Source organism: Polistes dominula, unplaced genomic scaffold (genome assembly GCF_049000335.1).
Source record: "Polistes dominula isolate Pdom_NZ unplaced genomic scaffold, Pdom_raw_medaka contig_22, whole genome shotgun sequence".
NCBI lineage: Eukaryota > Metazoa > Arthropoda > Insecta > Hymenoptera > Vespidae > Polistes > Polistes dominula.
In genome coordinates, this window is record NW_028300966.1 from 753,908 (window position 1) to 774,034 (window position 20,127).

Below are 20,127 nucleotides of genomic sequence, written 5' to 3' on the forward strand. Positions count from 1 at the left end.
TTTTTTTTTTTTACAATAGTTATCTTTTATCTGCCATTTTCAATTCAATTTCATGGATTTCTTTATCGTTTATAATAGATATATATATATATATATATTTTCCTGAGAAATCATTCATTACTAAAAAACCCTTTTTTTTTTAAAGCAAATATATATATATATATATTAGCTGTTGTTGTTTTCTTTTTCTTTTTAAATCAAAAAAAGTTTTGTTGATAAAAGAGACTGTGGGGGAAAAACCATGTACTTCGACCAATTTCTTTCATTTTTTTTCTTCTTCTTCTTCTTCTTATTTGTTTCTTGTCAGTAAAATAGTATCTTTGTTACTAGGCCTGGTACTTCTTTCATTCAGAGAGATCTCAAAGCATTTTCAAAAACATCATAAAGCACGCAAGCATGCATTATTTATACCACACTTATTATAACCTGATTTTAATAGGAACCTATTTTATAATATACAATTACAAAAATGACAATAATACGTTTCTTACGTAAAAATACTTAAATGCACATGGAACGTTGTCAATCGAGATGCAATTTTATACACACAAAAAATAATACTTGTCTCATGCATTGTTTTTGGTTTTTGTTTTTTTTTTTCTTTTTTTTTTATAATTCCTCCTCTACTATTATATTATCAAAGTCTATCATCAAGTTTAATTATTCATCTAATCAAATTTTTTTTGTTGCCGCATCAAAAAAATAATAATTATTTTATTTTCATAAGAATACATATTATAATATTTTTTTTTTTTTTTTTTGTTATATTATTACAGTAAGGCATGTTTTGGTACAAGCTTTGTACTTTTTTTTTTGTTTTGTTTTTTTTTATGTAAACAGATTCTTCTTCATTACACAATAATGATCATTTGCGAACGATAATTAAAGTGCATCTAAAATGCACTTAATGTTAGTTAGTTAGTTAGTTAGTTAATATTTTGAAATTTGGACATGGTGTCACCCCAAGTATATATTTTTTAATAATATATTCAATGCATCTCGATTTATCATTTAAAAATAAATCTTAAACAGTAAATAGCTATGAAACTGAGAGAAATATGTTTATCTTTTTATAATTGTCATAATAATATTAATAATAATAATAATAATAATAATACAATGATCAGACAAAATGGATGTATACATATATATATATATATATGATCCTTTTTTAAAAGATATTTGTGAAAATGCAAGACCGATCTCGCTCTCGTTAATTTCTGATCGAGCTAAAAATTTATTTCAATCCTAATTTATAAATTCGTTTACATGATGATTATTAATACTAACATGTGCAGTCCATTTCCTTTCTTTCTTTCTTCCTTTTATTTTTTTTTTTTATGTTGCTTAAACATCACTTACTTTCAATTATAATTTAGAGCGCGCGATTACTGAAAAAAAAAAAAAAAACAAACAAACAAACAAAAACAATGAATGAAAACATGCGATGCTTAATTAATTTTTTTCATGAAATACTGACACACAAAAATAATACATTATTATTATTATATTTTATAAGTAGTCCCTGATTTTTTAAAAAATAGGATTTGATTTGTTTTTTTTTTTTTTATTATTATTGTTGTTGTTGTTGTCCAATTTTTGTAGCATGACTCTAAATAATATATACGTTCATATTAACACGATTTATAAATCGAGAGTCATTTTGTCTGTCAACTTTTTTTCTAATTAAACTAATCAGGCTTTTTATCAACAGTTTTATATGCAAAAATAAAACTTGTTGAATATTTTCAATACCTTATGTTTTTTTTTCTTTTTTTTTTTTTTTGGTTTTCATTTTAAGGAAATAATATAAATTTGTTGGCTTTTATTTTTGTTCTTTTTAGTAATCTTTTCATTTCATATGTAGTAATATATCAGTGATTTCTCTTGTATATAATAATTATATTTTACTCTCATGATGTTATTTTAAGTGTCAAAAAATTGCATATGACTCAACCCTCCTCTATATATATATATATATATAATGAAATTATTAAAAATTACAGAAATTGCAAAATCTAAGTTTCTTAAACTAAATATTAAGACAATTTTAAATTGTATAATGACATCATGATACTTTGAAAATATAATACAATTAGGAAAGACATTTTTTTTCTTTTTTAGTTGCTCTGTTTATAATGTATGGTACAACCATTTGGAAACCTTTTGTATATATATGTATATATATATATAACCGTTGACGTGATTATTCTACATGTTGGTTTCTGATGGTTCATTAAAATAATAAATGATACATTTTTAATGGTTCAAGATTATAAGGAATCTAGCATGAATAATAACCTTCTCATGCTTCTAAACATGACAACAGGCACTTTATAGTGTCACAAAAATGCTCCTACATTTGAACCTTGTTTTAAAATTTCATCGATCATCCATCCGTTCATTTTTATATTTAAGAAGACACGTTAAGAAGAATAATAATTACATTTGATCTGTAATAAAGAACACACACTTGGAACAGACAACGTTAGTCCATAATAAGGATGTTCTTATTAATTAACATACTTTAATAAGGAGAACCTTATATATCCTTAACGTGTCTCTCTTATAGCAATGCAAATGAGAAAAAGTACTTACTTTTGTTTATCTTAATATTATAAAACAGTAATGATAATTTGCAAAAAAATAAAAAAAATGAATATTCTAACTGCACAAAGCACAAATAACTCAATTAGCCATACTATATATATATACATATACAAGTAAAAAGATATATATATATATATTTAAACTAAACACAATGCAATCATTGTGATATCAAAGATAAGAGAAAATAATTCAAGCATTTTTAATTGAATATAAACATATTTCAGCGTATTAACATTTGATTATAAGAACGTGACTTTTGAGAACGTTTAAAACAAGTTAGGCTATCGCTCATATATATATATATATAAATATATATATGTATGTATATGTATTTATGTCATATTGACAGACAAAAAGATTGAAAACATATTGCTCTGCTTCTCATAACTTCGATTCGAAAAATATAAGTCTGACATGAAGATCAATTTATTTTGTTCTCCTACAATTTTCTTATTTTTTTTGTTTTGTTTGTCAAACCATAATTAATGTATTAGAATAAGTCTTATGTACTTGTTCACATTTGTTTATGGTATTATCTAATAAAGATCCCTTGCTATAAATAATGTGTGTTTTGTAGCTAACTCTGATCTTCAACTTTAGAGTCAATAATACTATTTTTACAATTTTTTATTTCTTTTTTCTTTTTTTTCCTTTTTTTTTTTTTTTTAGAAAATAACTGACAAAACACTTATCTATCCTTGATGATGAATGTTGATAGAAATAGTTTTATTTTTCCAGGCAATATTTGACGTTAACTTTATGTTTAAGTTCATAATTCAACATTTGTTTAATTTGTTGACGTTTAAGAAATTTTGAGCAATCAATAAACATCACCGAGGAGATAAATAAGGTCCTTCTGTCGTCAGATCTCGTTCACAGTTTTTTTTCTTTCTTCTTCTTCTTCTGATTTAACTTTTTCTTCTCTCACAACATGCGAGACTCGAGCAATTTAAAAACTTTGAAACCATTTCTCGATACTCTTCAAGTATCGGATAAGTTCTATCTATTTATGACCTATATATATATATAATATATATTTATATATATATATATATGTATATATTTATATATGTTTATTTATTACATATATATTATTGAATTATTGTGCCGTTTCCATTTTGGGAGGGTGGTTCATTCGTTATTCTTTCACATTAGTCATATATTTATGATCACTTTTGACCATAGTCTCTCTTTCACTACATCTTTTAATGACCTTTAGCAGCCTCTTTTGCTGCCATAATTAAAGGTGTTAAGGAAGCTAGTGGCCTTGCTAACTTCAAAAAAGGATGCTGCAAAGGAATATGTTACAATTGGTACGTGCAATTATAATAATATTATTAAATATAACAGGTAAACAAATCTTTTATCTCAAGTGTGAGTATGTGTGTGTGTGTTTACCTTTAATAATTCTGAAGCTGCAGATCGTTTTTCAACTTCAACTTCTAAACATTGGTCTAAGAAATCTTGAAAAATACCAGATAATTTATCCTTCTCTTTAATTTCTGGTTTTCCATTAGTTGCAATTAAATATAATGCTCTCAGTGGATTTTCATTCAAATATGGTGGTTCACCTTCTATCATTTCAATAGCCATTATTCCCAATGACCATATATCTACCTGTTATTGTTGTTGTTGTTGTTAATTGAATATTTTAATAATGAATATTATTCCATCGAGTATTATTATATTAATTTAATTATTACCTTTGGACCATATTGCTTTCTAGTAACTACTTCTGGTGCCATCCAATATGGTGTTCCAACCATTGTAGTTCTTTTACTTTGTTCCGGAGAAATTTGTGCACAAAATCCAAAGTCAGTTAATTTGACACCCCCATCCAATCCAAGTAGAATGTTGTCAGACTTAATATCCCTATGTATAACTTGATTACAATGAAGGAACTCCAATGCTTGTAATACTTCTCTGCATACTGCAGCTATTTGGCCCTCATCCATACAAGTTTCAGTCACGACGTCAGTTAAACTACCACCAGGTAAATATTCCATCACTACCCATAATTCTTCTCCCACTAAATAACTATCCAAATAATTAACGACATTCGGATGTTTATTCTCCCGCATTACTAAAATTTCATTTATTATCAATTCTTTTTTCGGCTGTTGCGAAAGATTCATTTGTTTTATTGCAACTTCCATTCCTGTTGATGTTTCAATTGCTGTATACACTGTACCTGAAGCACTAATATATCAAACAAACATTTGTTTTATTCCTAGTCATCAAAACATAATGAAATTTATACATTTATTATATTTATATTTATATTTATATTTATAAACTTACCCTTGTCCTATTTTTTCCATTTTTGTATACTTTCTATTTGGATCTCCTACACTTACAATTGTCCTAAGCTTTTCTAATATTTCATCATCCGACATTTTCTTTTTTCTTGCTTTATCACTTTGTGCTGGTCGGGTTTGATCAGTCGTAGTTGATGTTGGTGTTGCTTGATTCTTATTTCTATCTAACTGCGATTGATGTTGTTGTTGTGGTGTACCATTTCTTTGAGGTGATCCCAATGTAATTGCCAATGGTGGGGGTGGTTCTTCTTCTATAGGCTTTGTATACTAAACAATTCAATATGAAATGATATCAAATTCATTTGATAATTATATTCTCATATTTTCATCAGAAAACATTAGAGAAACTTACTATTGACTTTGTACGTTCTGGTCTAGCAGAAATAGGCGGAGGTGGTGGTTCATCTTCTTGTTCAGAACTAGTTGCACAAGCATCAGTTGGTGTACTACTGGGACTACTGCTACTTACTCTGTAACGTTATTGTTTCTCAGCTAATATTTAATGATTAGTTTTATTATAATATAAAAAATTGTAAAAGGCTCACCTGCTCAATGAATGTTGAGAGTGAGAACTTCCTGAAGCTTGAGACATTGCCTGTCCACGAATATTTCCTACACCTGTACCAACATTAACGCCCATACTTCGCGGACTACTTGCTCTTTCTATTGGAGCTGGATGTGCAGTTTGAATGATATCTGTATTATTAATAATATAACAAGTATACAATTTTGTTTCTTTATAAACAAAAGGAAACAAAAATAAATTCATTGATAAGCTTACCTATAACTCCAACCATCTTAGTTGTAGTCATGTATTTAGAACCCTTTGTTTCTTTACTGCTACTATCATACCAGTTTAAAACATCTAAGACAGCTTGTGGATTTTTCTTTTGTTCTTGTTTACTAATGTTACTTGACATAAGAAGTCTTGCCCAAGCTTCTGGCATTCCCTGTGAATGATAATATTATATTATATTATAAAAAATGATAAAAGTTATATAGTCATATTATACAATAAAAGAGGGAAAGTGTCAAATATAACAGGTAGACAATGCTCGCTAGAATTAATCCTACTTACTAAGAAATAGGAATAAACCATAAGGAATAGATAAATTATTAATAATATATATGTATATATATATATTTCAATGTAAAACACATGCAAATGTAAAAGAGGGGGGAGAGGGAGGGGAGAGGGGGTTTATGATTCCTTTATTAATATACCCAATAAATTTATATTACAAGTTTTAACGATCACCATGATTCATTCTGCAGGAAAGCAATAATGTTTAAAAATGCCACGTGTTGCCTAAAGCTATATTAAATCTACTGAAGCATTTATGATGCTTATGAAAAAAAAAAAAAAAAAAAAAAAAGAAAAACCTGACAAGTTTCTACAAGTTTGACTTGAACAAAAAAAAAATAATGAATTTCTCTTTTCTTAACAGCAACGAAAACAAACTCTTAAACAAGATGTAGTAGTAGTAGTAGTAGTAGTAGTATGTACAAGGTATAAAATACAGGCAAAGTAAGTTCTGTGGTCATTTGAATTTTAATTTACTTACTTTTAATGGCAGCTTGAAAGAAATAGTGTTCTAGTTAGTTTTTCATGTGAGAAAAATAATATGTATAAGAAGCTGAGACAAAATTACCAAATTACCGTTCCACAATGTCCACATACGTATGTGAAAAAATGTTTGTAACTTTATTTTTTTTTCTTGACACGGAATATCCATATGATTAGTTTTAATTCTATATTATTATTATTATCATTATCATCATTATCATCATATTTAATTATTGTATATTATATATATATATATATTATTTGGATGTTCCGTATCATGGTACAACAGCAAAGCAGAAAGCGAGTGCATTTTAAACGACGTTAAAAAAAATATGTAAACAAAATAATAAATGAAACCTACCGTAAATTCACCAGTGACAGCGTCAAATCCAACATGCACCGTATGTTCAAAATTTGTTGGATAACTTATATTTGGTTTGTCTTTGATTTCTTTCGTCTTCATTTTGCCTTTCAATGTTTTTTTCTTACGTTCATCTGAATCTGGTTCTTTTGGTAGTGGGCGCATATCCACTGGCAAATTTGGTGCAGATTCACCTCTACAACATAATCATTATTACATTTCAATACACGTGTATACTATTTTATTAAATAATATATGATAAATTAAGTTAAATTAATAATCAATAATTGTCAATCATTACTCGTATAAATATGTAACAGATATTATCAAATTGAAATAAAAAAAACAAATTGTTTACATTATGAAATTTGATAAATGTGTATCGTTCAAATAACATAATAACGGCAGATCTTAAAACTTGGCCTCCTACATTAGAATGTCATCGTATCTGAACTGTGAGAGATTTTATTTTTAGCTAACACAAAATTGCTGGTAGAGTTATTCTATTTTTGGAAGAGACTCAGACTTGTGTATATTAATAAGGAAAACAAGAAAAATATATATATATTATTAACTGTCATAAAAATTGTTCATTGTAATATTTGCAGCAATGATGGATTTTATCTTTAACTTACCAAATGTGTAACAGTTAAAATACATTTTATCATTTCTTTGTTCATGCGCATATATAAACATATAATTAAGAAACTAGTAAAGAGTATGTAAGATAATATTATATATGTAATTTATGTATGCATGTTATAAAATATTTCAATGTCAAAAACCCAATATATATATATATATATATATATACCCTTTTATTTATATAATTTGTTATAATTATTAAATTGTTCTTTATTAAGCGTAGCAATAGTTTAATCAATATATCCAATAAAAACAGATGATATGATATAAATTAATATATGGTATTTGGCAATGAAAGATATATATACAAAAATGACAAGCACATGTACCTATTAGATGTCAGTCGTACAGGAGGTGCTGGAGGTTTATCTTCTTCGTCTGACATATTGCACCTGTTTCTTTCTCTTATTTGCCAGTCTATTTTTCGTGACTGCGTTTCTAATATATTTTTTTTTAATTTAGAAATAGAAATAATTCACAGCTCCTATGCTTGTTGTTGTTGTTGTTGTTAATGTTCAAATCAACAATCTTATTTTCTAATGTTTTAGAAATGATAGATAGACCTTTTCTTTTTAATCACAGTATAATAGAAATCTTGTTGGCAATAACACTGCTGGTACTAAGACTCATTGAACACTACTATCATCATATTACAAAAATGATCTTATCCTGAAGTATGTGACGAGCTTTTCAAATGAATATTCACACGAGTATATTACTTATCGTGGTAATCGCGAGAATAGGGAAGATATTAGATAAACCGGTAGAAGACATGGATCGGAACGAATAGAAAGAATGCCTCTTCCCCTCCCACCTCGTGGGTGTCACTCTTAAAAGGTTGTTCCAAAATGGTAAAGAAGGGAGAAAGAAATCTCCGTTTAGTATGTTGGGTATCGTTAAAGAACGGACGGCGTCCTCGAACAGGTCAATGTCGCGACGATGGGGTATAGTCGAAGACGGGGGACAGCCGGGCGCCTCGGAAGCGTGATTCACGCACGGGTGCAGGCAAAGTACCCCGCCGCATTCACCAATCTTTCTTCTCCTTTCCTCTATATACTTTCTTCCTTTCTTCTAACTACTCTCTTCTTTCTCAGAGTCGCGTCGCGGCTATCTTTCTCGCCCCCATCCAGGATAGAAGGGAGCAGTCGTGGTTCCAATCTCTTTTCCTTTTCTATCTGCTGGCACTGGCACCACTACCACTACCACCACCACCACCACCGTCACCACCACCACCACCGTCACCGTCGTCGTCGTCGTCGTCGTCGTCGTCACCGTCACTGCACTTGGCCGCACTTGGCCGTACTTGCTAAGGAATTAATATACGAATATATATCGCATATATGGCGCCGCTTCAAGCACACGTCCGTAATGTGCCACGCTTGGATACGGCGGAGGTGGAACCACGCGACGTTTCCTTTCCTTATCGATGCTACTTCATTTCGCGCTCATAATCGCGCTATCCAAAAACGACCATCGGTATATATATGTATCCTCTATTTAGTCCCCTTCTTTTATTCCTTTACGGCTCTTCTCGAGGCCGATAAGAAGCTCGAATCACCGCCGTAGCGGCTCTCTAAACTGCACAAGCGCCGCCACACTGGAATAATATCCTGAATATATTTCTTCTTTACCTCCTTTCTCTACCTTCTATCTTTATCGTTTCTCTCTTTTTATCCTCTTTCATTTTCACTCTCTCCCTATTCCCTTTCCTTTCTCCCTACCCTTCATCTTCACCGCTAGTGCCTCTTTCCCTAATCATACATGGTTATTATCACTATGTGTTTAGAGTATGTATGTATGTATAGATTATTATAGAACATATACTTCTCTTGCTTTTTACACTTTTCAATTCCATATATGAGCATTGTTACATATGCAGAAATTCAATCATTAATAATTCATTGAAGTATAATCATTTTTTATGATTATTGTCATTATAATTTATTTGACATTATGACTGAACATTCATACAAAGTTGCCGCCATTTTAGAATAACAGTAACGTGTATTTAATTGGTCTCATTGATATTAGAAATGAATATTTATTAATATTGATTTATCTAATCAATTCAATTTATATCATGATTATTATTATGATAAACTTTCTCTATTCATATATTTATAATTAAATTATAAAATTATGAATACAAAAAACGCGCTATTTAAATGGACTACTTTAAGGAGATCGTCTATTGGTCAGTAGATAATAGCAATTGAGCAATCAGGAAATTCCAGGTCAAAGGAAGTGTGTACTGATTGGCTAATGAAAAGATATGTAAAATGAACAATGTATGGTGCAAAAAGTGGTGAATTAAAAACTTGATTTTACTTAATTTAATATAATTCAGATTTATCACGCACGTTTAAAAGGAATTTTTGTTTAAATTCTTATATATCGTATCAACAATAATTAATCACATTTGAAGTTGAATAAAGATGAGACTTTATTAAACATTAATGTATATCTTAATTATCATTTAAATATAAAATAAAATTAGATTGCAAATATTACAGATTTATTAATGATCAATACGAGACAACAATTAGTTTCTCTTATCTTTGTTGTTTATTTACGATGAATGTACAAAAGTTATTTCCGTTTAGTTAACTTTAACGCCTTATTGGAAAGTACTATGTGTAATACTTGATAGAAGTAATATATTTGTGTTTGTATTTGTGTATAGCAATATCGAATTTACTGCGTATTGTGATTCATTATCTTATAAAAGGAATATTATATTGTTAGTGAATTTTGCTGCGTATATATTATCAAGGAGGGCGTATCAGTTTTACAATTTATAAAATAATTTGCAAATATATTTGCATAACCTCAAATGTGAGATCTTGCATATGTTTGTATTAGAATGGACATTATCTAGTGAGTTAATCATTTTAGATTTAATTGACTAGTCAATAGAATTTCATCTTAAATAAGTTATTTATCAAAAATAGTGTTACTTGAAGGAATTTAATCTATAAATTCAAGATGAAGAAAAAGGTACTATGATTTGATATATATTGATATAAAGTATTAGTAATAGTTAATAATAAAAACATATGATTTATTACCTTTTGTTTTTTTTTGTTTATGTATATTCTTTAGGTTTTGTTGATGGGCAAAAGTGGCTCAGGAAAGACGAGTATGCGTAGTATTATATTTGCTAATTATATAGCACGTGATACTCGCCGATTAGGTGCAACAAGTAAGCATTTTAAATATTTCGTTATGATTTCTTATCGTTTATGTTTATGTTATTAATTTGAATTATATTTATCGAATAGTTGACGTAGAACATAGTCATGTTCGTTTCCTTGGAAATTTGGTATTAAATCTTTGGGATTGTGGTGGTCAAGAAGCTTTCATGGAAAATTATTTTGCATCTCAACGTGATAACATATTCCGAAATGTAGAGGTGTTAATTTATGTCTTCGATGTGGAATCAAGAGAATTGGACAAAGATATGCATTATTATCAAAACTGTTTAGAAGCAATATTGCAAAATAGTCCAGATGCAAAGATTTTTTGTCTAGTTCATAAAATGGATTTAGTACAAGAGGATCAACGTGATTTGATACTACGAGAGAGAGAGGAAGATCTCAAAAGACTGAGTTTACCACTTGGATGTACTTGTTTTAGAACTAGTATATGGGATGAAACTTTATACAGGTATTAACTTGAATGAAAATACATTTTGATGTCTCTTATTTATTTATAGTATGTGTTCTATTGTTTTTATTTTATTATTACAGAGCGTGGTCTTCTATCGTGTACATGTTGATACCTAATGTAGAAGAATTGGAACAAAGTTTAAATCAATTTGCAAAAATAATCGATGCTGATGAAGTATTGTTATTTGAAAGAGCAACGTTTCTTTTAATTAGCCATTGTGAAAGACAACTACATAGAGATGTACATCGTTTTGAAAAAGTTTCAAATATCATCAAACAGTTTAAATTAAGTTGCAGGTAAGAAAACATGTTATATTAAATCAAATCTATTATAATTCAAATAAATAATAAATATCAATTTTTATTGTAGTAAGTTAGCAGCACAGTTTCAAAGTATGGAGGTAAGAAATAGTAATTTTGCTGCATTCATAGATGTATTCACATCAAACACATATGTGACGGTTATCATGTCAGATCCAGCTATTCGTAAGTATATTTATCAATGTGATCATTACAATGGTATTATTTTAAATGATTAATTAATTTCAAATAATTTTCTGTAATTTTTTCTAAGCATCGGCAGCAACGTTAATTAATATTCGCAATGCACGTAAACATTTTGAGAAATTAGAACGAGCCAGTCAAAGTTCAGCATTGAGTAGATAGAAGTCAGCTCGACCCAGGCGCATTGTCACCCGGGTCCAAACTGTTAATGACTGTTGAATTTAAGAGTCTGATGGAATGACCAATATTACATTTGGCAATGTATTTGCTAAAAAATAATTCATCGAATAATAATAATAATAATAATAATAATAATAATAATAATATCCAGCTTTTATTATGAGCATTCATGACAGAAATATGAATAACTATACAGGGAATTAATATTTCTTTGTTTCTCTTGCTCAATTGCTATGTTTGATGGTGCTGTAAAAATTCTGTATCATCTCATAATAATTGTGGATCTGTGTAAACCTGTAACAAGTAATCCAGTATCAATAGCCATAAAGAAAAATACTTTATTTGAATTATTTATAATGGTAAATATATATATATCAGTTTGAATCCTAAATTACTTCATTTTTTTTTAGATCAAACATTATTATCATTGTTCCATGATTATATCAATAACTCTAATCAAATTTGTACAGCGATTATTGTGATCTTCTTATAAAAAGATATATTTTCTTATACCGTATTTAATTTCTTCAAAATAGCGTACAGTTATAAATATATGAAAATTAATCAAGGGAAAATAGGATTAAACAATTATTACAATACATTCTCAACGATATGGTATTAATATGTATGTTTTGTGTTAATTAAATACGTTTAATTAAATATTCAATTTGAATTGCGCTGCCTCGCACATAAAAATTAAGTAATTAATAAATAATCTATGATTGATTGATTGATATTATGGATTAACGGCTGTAATTGTTTATAAAGATAAATAAAGTAATAATAGTCTAATAATTTTTGCATTTATAATTAAATATAATGTATATATTATAATTATAAACGAATAAATGATAAATATGGATAATCATTTTATTATTACTTTATATATTTTCAATAGAAAATGTCGATCAATAATTAAAAGATTAGATTGATTGATAAGATCAATTCAAATTTTGCCGCGTTTAATCTGACAAATGGCGGACTAGTGTGTTATGTGTCACGTGTGTTGTACGCGTAAGCATACAGTTGTTTAGTCTCTCTTTTGACGTATAGTTCGTAACAATGGATAGAATAATTAAAGGTATTATGAAATATAGGCAGTGTCATAGAGAAGGAATGGTTAAACAATTTCAAAAAGTTAGAGATCATCCTGAGGTATGCTATTTATATTATTATTATTATATATATATATATATATATATATACAAAAGTACAAGTGTTCTCTTTTTAACGAGTTTTTTTATTTGTAAATTTATGACGAAAAATTATAATTGTATGTAACACTGAATATTTAATTAATATAAGAATAACAATAAGATATTATTATTATTAAAAAAAAACAAAAAAACAATTGACAATTATTATATACAATGATATGATTTATACTAACATTTATTTGTGTGTCCTTGAAATGTCTATACAATTTTTTCAAATGCCCTTTGACTTTGTTATCTATATACTTAATGATAGATTTTACTATTACTATTTTTTTTTACTTTAATCTATTGATCTGAAAAGCTTATATTATTTCATGTTTCTGTATAAAATTTTACTTTTTATTAGAAAATATAATATGAATAGAAAAAAAATCAAAGTTGAATTTTGTGATAAGAACGACTGATAATTGCTTAGAACCAACGGATATAATCAATAAATTCTATTTCAAGTGATTATAATAATAATAGTGAATTTTGATTTGTTTCACAATTGACTTTTATCATTCCTCTTATCACAGCCCAAAGCTGTATTCTTTACCTGCATGGATTCTCGGATGATACCAACTAGATTTACGGAAACAAATGTTGGAGACATGTTTGTCGGTACGAGACTTCATTATGACAATAAAAAAACAAAAAAAAAAAAATCACGCAATGTCTACTATTTTCTATATGAAGAATCTGGAATTTCTAATGCATTATGGTGTATTGGAGACTCTGCCTATAATAAGGTGACAATCCTCAAATGAATATTAATTGAACAAATGCAATTCGTAGAGTACGTATATATCATTGTTGTAAATTACATGGATTTTCAATATGTCTTGTAATTTCATTAAATAAATTCATGAAATTACAATTCAAATGATAGGTAATGTAATAATAAGATCTTGTAGTGTTTAGTTTTTATTTGAGATTTGCACCTTCGTAGCACCGAAGTACATTTGTTGTTTTGTAAATGATAATGTTGGAGATTATTGAAAGATTCAATTTTAATAATAGAAATATCTTATTTCTTTTTTTTTTTAGTAAGAAATGCAGGAAATTTGATTCCACATTCTCAACATTTCGCTGATGAACTCACAATGTGTGAACCAGCTGCATTGGAACTTGGTTGTGTGGTCAATGACATCAGACATATTATAGTTTGTGGACACAGTGATTGTAAAGCGATGAATTTATTGTATGCATTGAAGGATGAAGAATTTGCATCTCAAGTGAGTTACTTTTTATATCAAACATATATTGATCTGTCATCAAAGTAAAATAATGAATATTTGAATTTCAGATGAATCGAAGGATATCACCATTAAGAGCATGGTTATGCGCACATGCTAGTAGCAGTTTAGCCAAATTTCAACAGCTTGAAATCACCGGTTTCCGTGAACCAATTTTGTTTCAAGCAGAAACACCATTGCGAAAGTTTGTTGTTTACATTGATCCTGAAAATAAATTTGCCATTGAAGATAAATTGTCTCAAGTAAGTGTTAATAGAAAGATATGGTATTTACGTATTAACGTCAGTGCAGCACAAAAATTCCGCTAATGCACCAATAAAGAGTAATCTTGTTGTTTGCACACAGCAACCGTCAGGGTTGCGTCAGTGTTTCGTCAGGGTTTTGTCAGGGTTATGGCGACAACATCAGATTAAAGAAAATAGAGACTGTTTTGAATCTATGTTAAATTCTATATTGGGCCCATATTCCACCGAAATCCAATTGACTATTTTTTCTAAATAAAATGAATTTTCAATTTTCAAAGTGTTTTGATATTAGTTTTTCTATTCTATGATTCGTTGCAACAATTTAAGATTTAGATTGGCACATTAGAGGAATTTTGCTACGTTTATGGCGGTTAATACGTAAACATACCAAAGATATTGATTAAAAATGAAATTATTTTAATATCTTCATTTTTGTTTTGTCTACATAGATTAATACATTACAACAGCTTCAAAATATTGCTTCTTATGGTTTCTTAAAGAAAAGATTAGAGAGACACGAATTACATATTCATGCATTATGGTTTGATATTTATACAGGAGACATTTATTATTTCAGTAGAGCTAATAAAAGATTTGTCGAGATAAATGAATTAACGGAGACACCTTTGTTGAAAGAAATCAAAAAATATTATTCTTAGATGTGTGTTGGGTATTGAGATGGAGTTTAAAATCTCATACTTTGTTATTTAATCTTGTCAAGATTCGTGAATTAATTGATCTTTCACGAGGGATCGTTCTGTGATTGCATTTTCTAGTTCGTGTTAAATTTGATCATTCAATTGTATGCAATGTACCTGAAAGTAATTTTTATATTTTATATTTTCTTTTTATATACATCACAATTTTTATTGATTTTATATTATATAATCATATAATATTTCTAACAACGAATAAGAAACAATCATATTTGTTTTTTTTTTTTTATTGTATTATTGTATAGCATACATATAATTACAATTTGAATGTTAAAAAAAAAAAGATGAAACTAAAGACAAAACTAGATGATTTAAAAAAAAAAAAACAAATGAAAATTATTTTTCTAAAATGTATGTTATAAACTAAAAGAATTTATGTCTGTATACGATATTTTTTAACATATTGTACTTTGTAATTTATCGTAATGTATAAATATATATATATATATATATACTAATGGTGCCCCGGCCATGCGTTGATGTGGCTCACAATCAGTCCGATACACACGTCTTTAAATCAACACTTAAGATAGAGATAATTATGACTTTTTGTTAATAAAAAATAATTTTAAATTGAGATATAAACTATCGTATCTTTCAAGTAGGATGAAACTGCACACAGTGTGCAAAATTTTCTTAAAATCGGTTCAATAGTTTAGGAGTCCATTGCTGACAAACAACGTGACACGTAATTTATATATATATATTAAGATAAGATTGTGTTATACATAATATAATACATTTATTTTCATATTATAATAAATTTATCGCGTGTTTTATTAATATTTATTATTAATTTAAATTAACACAATTGATAGAATAAAATAAAACGAAAATTATTGTATTATTGTTATACAATTATTCTATAAAAATAATCATCGATTATTTAATTCAATCTGATATATATCAATCGATTGAAATGGGAATGATCTTTGAGTAAACTAAAACGAAGAAAGAAAAAGGCGGAGGGAGGACGCGCATCCATCGAACGATGAACGAACAACTTTGCGTTCAAAGGAATTAGAGCATGCCATTCCCGAAAGAGAAAGCAAAACAACGAAGGAAGGTACCCTGAGTCAGCCAGGACGGCGAAAACACACCGGGATCGTATTAATTTATGCAATTTTTTTTTTTTATATACAATACATTTTCATTTAATTAAAGTACAATCAAATGGAATACAGTGTTTAAGGTTTTAAGAATCATCGTAAATAAGAAAAGATTTCAAATGATAAAACAAAAACAAAACTAATATACATATAAATAACGTATGATATACTTTTCATAGATTAACGTTTAATGCAACGTTGTTAAATAAGAAACGTAAGAAAATAAGGAAGAAGAAAAACAAAAAACAAAAAAAAAAAAGAAACACATAGAAGAGGAAAAGGTTTCGTTGTACGAGTAACTCGCGCTTTTCAGCTCGTTTCGCGGTAAAAGTGAAGAGTACTGGCTTCTCTTTTCTGTCTAACATAAGCGAATAGTTGGATAGTTGGGCCGGTTAGGCCGGTCTACGAAGTGTGACGGGGCCTACGGTACGACGTATGGGCCCGACAGGAGTATCAAGAAGACGAAGAGGAGATTCTCGGAGAATTTACTCTTCGATGCTTGGAACTGCAAACAAGGAGAACTCTTCTGTTTCTTCTTCTTCTTCTTTCTTATTACATTTTATCTTTTTATTCTCTCCTACCACGCGAACCGTGTTGGCATACTGCCCTGAATCCTTTCAGGGTATATATATATATATATGTATGTATGTATGTATGTATGTATCTATGTGTACCTTATGGAGCTTCGTTATTTTTACAGACACTTGTGTATTATTCAATCGAAAGATCCAATCATATTAATTCAATTGTTTGTCGATATTTTTCATTATATATTCTTTATTTATATTTTTATTAATTATATTTTATTATATAATTATATATAATATTATTTTTATTATTAATATTATATATATATATATATATATATATATATCTATTATTATTATTATAATATTATATTATAATATATATAATTTTGTAACTGTTATTTGAAAGAATAGTTAACAGTGTTGGTTATACAGGTAACCCACCTTTGAATAATTTTTACTTATTTTTTTTTCTTTTCTATTATTTTCAAATATTTTCAAATAGAATTATGTTTTTTTTCTTCTATTCAACCAACACTCAAGTCTATGTATGAGAAAAGAGTATCCTTTTTACCTCAAATCTTCTTCTATTGGTCGTCCTAGCTTAGACATAGGATATAAAAAATATTCTCAATTTTATAAAGCAACTTCCGACAATGTCTATTTCCGATTAGTCTCAGTTGTGATATATTTATCTATATTTGTCAAAGTTGAACACGTAAATCTGTCATATTAACACAGACTCTATAGAAAAAAAAAATATTTTGAAGATGCAACGATTCTTCCTGAATCTTAATGGCAGAATGGAACAACGGGTGGTATGGACCACCTGAAAAAAAAAACGAAGTAGGAAGACCGAAAGGTAAAAAAGACAATGGTCGGGGTTTTTATATTTTTTTTTCTATTTTTTGTCGGCAACCATTTGGTCTACCGCAATTCGTCAAAATTTTACTTCCGTGTATAATTTATTTGTTTCTCTATTTTTTTTATATAGCCAGGAAGTTTATTCATAGATTGTTATCATAGATGTTTATTTTGTAAGGATATGGATGGTTGAAGCATGGCCAAAGTTACATGACACCAAAATTCTTCAGGAATACCTTCTTCGATTCTTCATGGTTCCTTCATTGATTGTGACGCAACAGGTAAGATGATACGTTTGTACCTTTAGAAAACATAATTGGCCAAAAACCGTGTTGTTGGTTGAAGAAAAATTCTTCACAATTCAAGTTTGATTTATCACGTATCTTTAAAAGTGTCCAACCTTTTTGTTTGATACACCGTAATGCACGGTGGAGACGACATTTTTAGTTCCACTTCGAAATATCATTGCTACACAATAGCTACACTTGCTCATAAGTTTATATTTCGTCTATATTTATGCAAAACAATTCATTATTAACTCTTTTTTTTCAAAGGTTTTTACATTATTACATTATGTAATACTTTTATTAACATTTAGCCGACCAATCGAGAAGATCCTCTCAGTTTCAATGTAAGTCGGTGCTTGCAACCGATCGGAGAGATCTTCCATATTGATTTGAACACACAACACGTTTCTTCTTCTTCTTCTTCTTCTTTCAATTAATTTACATAATTGCCTTAATTTATGATGTTTCAAATTATAAATTGAATATCAGTTCACGTCATTTGCGAAAAACACCTCCATGGTGGAAAACCGTATACAGTTTCGTTGCAGCGCATGTGGGGTCGGCTAAGTGTTAATACAAAAAATATACTAATTTAAGTTTCATTTAAAATGTAATCAAATTTCTATGCAACATAGAGGGCTAGGCTATTTGATTATCTGAAATTTGTATACCGTAAAGAAGTTAATCAATTTTTTTCCACCCCCTGTATATACACAAACACACACAGATATTTATTTTTATCATTCTATTGATATATTTATCTTCCTGAATTTCAACATACACACGTACACACACGTAACTAACTAACTAACTAAGACTTTATTTGTTAGTGTTATTAATTACGGTTGGTACTGTATATATATATATACGTTTGGCGTGTTATCATTAATTTTTGCCACGGTTCGTGGCATTATTCGCAACGAAACACAACGGAGCAACGCAACACAACGTACAGAGAGGAATATAAAGTTTCGGAAAAATACAGGAGCGTAACGAAGTGGTAATGCCACTGGTGGCTGGCAGTATGTTATGCCTCGGCACACACCACTGGCCACGCTATCTTTTTCTTTGGCTAAGGTGGAATGGAATAAATACAACAAAAAATTAAAAAAAAAAAAAGAAATAATAAAAAAAGAATACAAGAAACAGAATAAAAAAAAAAACAACAAAAATAGAAAAAACAAGGGATCACGCGAAATCGCGACATCGTTCTTCGTCTCATGGTTGTTTTAATTTCAACCAACCCCTTTTTCTAAATTTGATTATTTCATTTGACGATGGACACCTTCCTCGTTCTTCTTCTTCTTCTTCTTCTTCGTTGTAAAAGTTAAATTATTACACATGTGTATTCAATGTAAATACATTTGTTTGTTTTTTTTTTAATTAACTCTCATAAATGTAATATAAATTCTTCATTTGGAAAATTAAAAAGAAAGAAGTGAAGTTCTTTCTATTTTTTTTTTTTTTTTAATTTCTTCCGTGTGTTTATTAATAAATTGGTAATATTATTTTGTGATATATATATATATATATATATATAAGAATTCCAAATTTCTCTTGCAACTTTCTTACGTTATTTTTTTATTTATTATTATCGAAAACGTTCACTTGAATGAAACGTTCAAATAGAATAAAAAGAAAACAAACGTATTTGTAACATGACGAACACAATAAAGTAAACGTGACGATTAACGAATGACGAGAGAAAAGAGTGATGAAATTAGTCAAAAAAAAAATCAAAAAATCAGAAAAAGAAAAAAAAAACAAGAATTCCAAGAATATTAGATCCTTTAGACAGGTATTGTATTCTTATTAGTCTCTGTTAGGTTTATCCTTTAATAGCACCGCTGTAAGCATCGTCGTCGTGTGAATTCAAATTTAGGTCGAGGAAGTCACGAGTGCGGTGCGTTTGACACGATTTTCTCCGTTCGTCGGTCGAATGTCAAGGTGTAGGTCCCAAGTCAACGGGGGGGGGGAGGCAAGGAAGGAGGGAGGGACGGAGGGACCCCCATGTACATATGTATTACGAGTAAGCTTTTTCGGACGTCCAAAATTCAAAGCACGACCGTTA

At 28.7% G+C, this 20,127-nt stretch overlaps 3 protein-coding genes across 7 annotated transcripts; 2 read left to right on the forward strand and 1 right to left on the reverse strand.

Annotated features, from left to right (window-relative positions):
- Nucleotides 1-178: 178 nt before the first annotated feature.
- Pak (serine/threonine-protein kinase PAK 3-like protein) lies at nucleotides 179-9,476 on the reverse strand. 4 transcript variants are annotated; one of them, XM_015332842.2, is made up of 10 exons: nucleotides 7,831-9,476; nucleotides 6,857-7,052; nucleotides 6,494-6,505; nucleotides 5,710-5,878; nucleotides 5,474-5,624; nucleotides 5,281-5,386; nucleotides 4,912-5,195; nucleotides 4,314-4,809; nucleotides 4,009-4,227; nucleotides 179-3,899 (listed from the first exon to the last, which is right to left on the reverse strand). In XM_015332842.2, exons 1-10 carry the CDS (start codon nucleotides 7,884-7,886, stop codon nucleotides 3,816-3,818), a joined length of 1,773 nt encoding a protein of 590 aa, XP_015188328.1. In that variant the 5' UTR covers nucleotides 7,887-9,476; the 3' UTR covers nucleotides 179-3,815. The 4 variants fall into 4 exon arrangements, with proteins under 4 accessions (XP_015188328.1, XP_015188326.1, XP_015188325.1 ...); XM_015332840.2 differs by having other exon boundaries at nucleotides 5,281-5,389; nucleotides 7,831-9,475; XM_015332839.2 differs by having other exon boundaries at nucleotides 5,281-5,398; nucleotides 7,831-9,474.
- A 335-nt stretch (nucleotides 9,477-9,811) lies between these two features.
- RagA-B (Ras-related GTP binding A/B) lies at nucleotides 9,812-12,648 on the forward strand. Of its 2 annotated transcripts, XM_015332838.2 has the most exons (7): nucleotides 9,812-10,378; nucleotides 10,453-10,498; nucleotides 10,604-10,703; nucleotides 10,783-11,167; nucleotides 11,251-11,466; nucleotides 11,540-11,655; nucleotides 11,744-12,648. In XM_015332838.2, the coding sequence occupies exons 2-7, from the start codon at nucleotides 10,487-10,489 to the stop codon at nucleotides 11,833-11,835; spliced, it is 921 nt and encodes a 306-aa protein (XP_015188324.1). In that variant the 5' UTR covers nucleotides 9,812-10,378; nucleotides 10,453-10,486; the 3' UTR covers nucleotides 11,836-12,648. The 2 variants fall into 2 exon arrangements, with proteins under 2 accessions (XP_015188324.1, XP_089029137.1); XM_089173011.1 differs by having other exon boundaries at nucleotides 9,814-10,498.
- Nucleotides 12,649-12,762: 114 nt separating this feature from the next.
- On the forward strand, nucleotides 12,763-17,129 carry CAHbeta (carbonic anhydrase beta). The gene is made up of 5 exons (XM_015332835.2): nucleotides 12,763-13,008; nucleotides 13,589-13,673; nucleotides 14,100-14,287; nucleotides 14,359-14,550; nucleotides 15,003-17,129. The coding sequence occupies exons 1-5, from the start codon at nucleotides 12,916-12,918 to the stop codon at nucleotides 15,210-15,212; spliced, it is 768 nt and encodes a 255-aa protein (XP_015188321.1). The 5' UTR covers nucleotides 12,763-12,915; the 3' UTR covers nucleotides 15,213-17,129.
- Nucleotides 17,130-20,127: the final 2,998 nt, after the last annotated feature.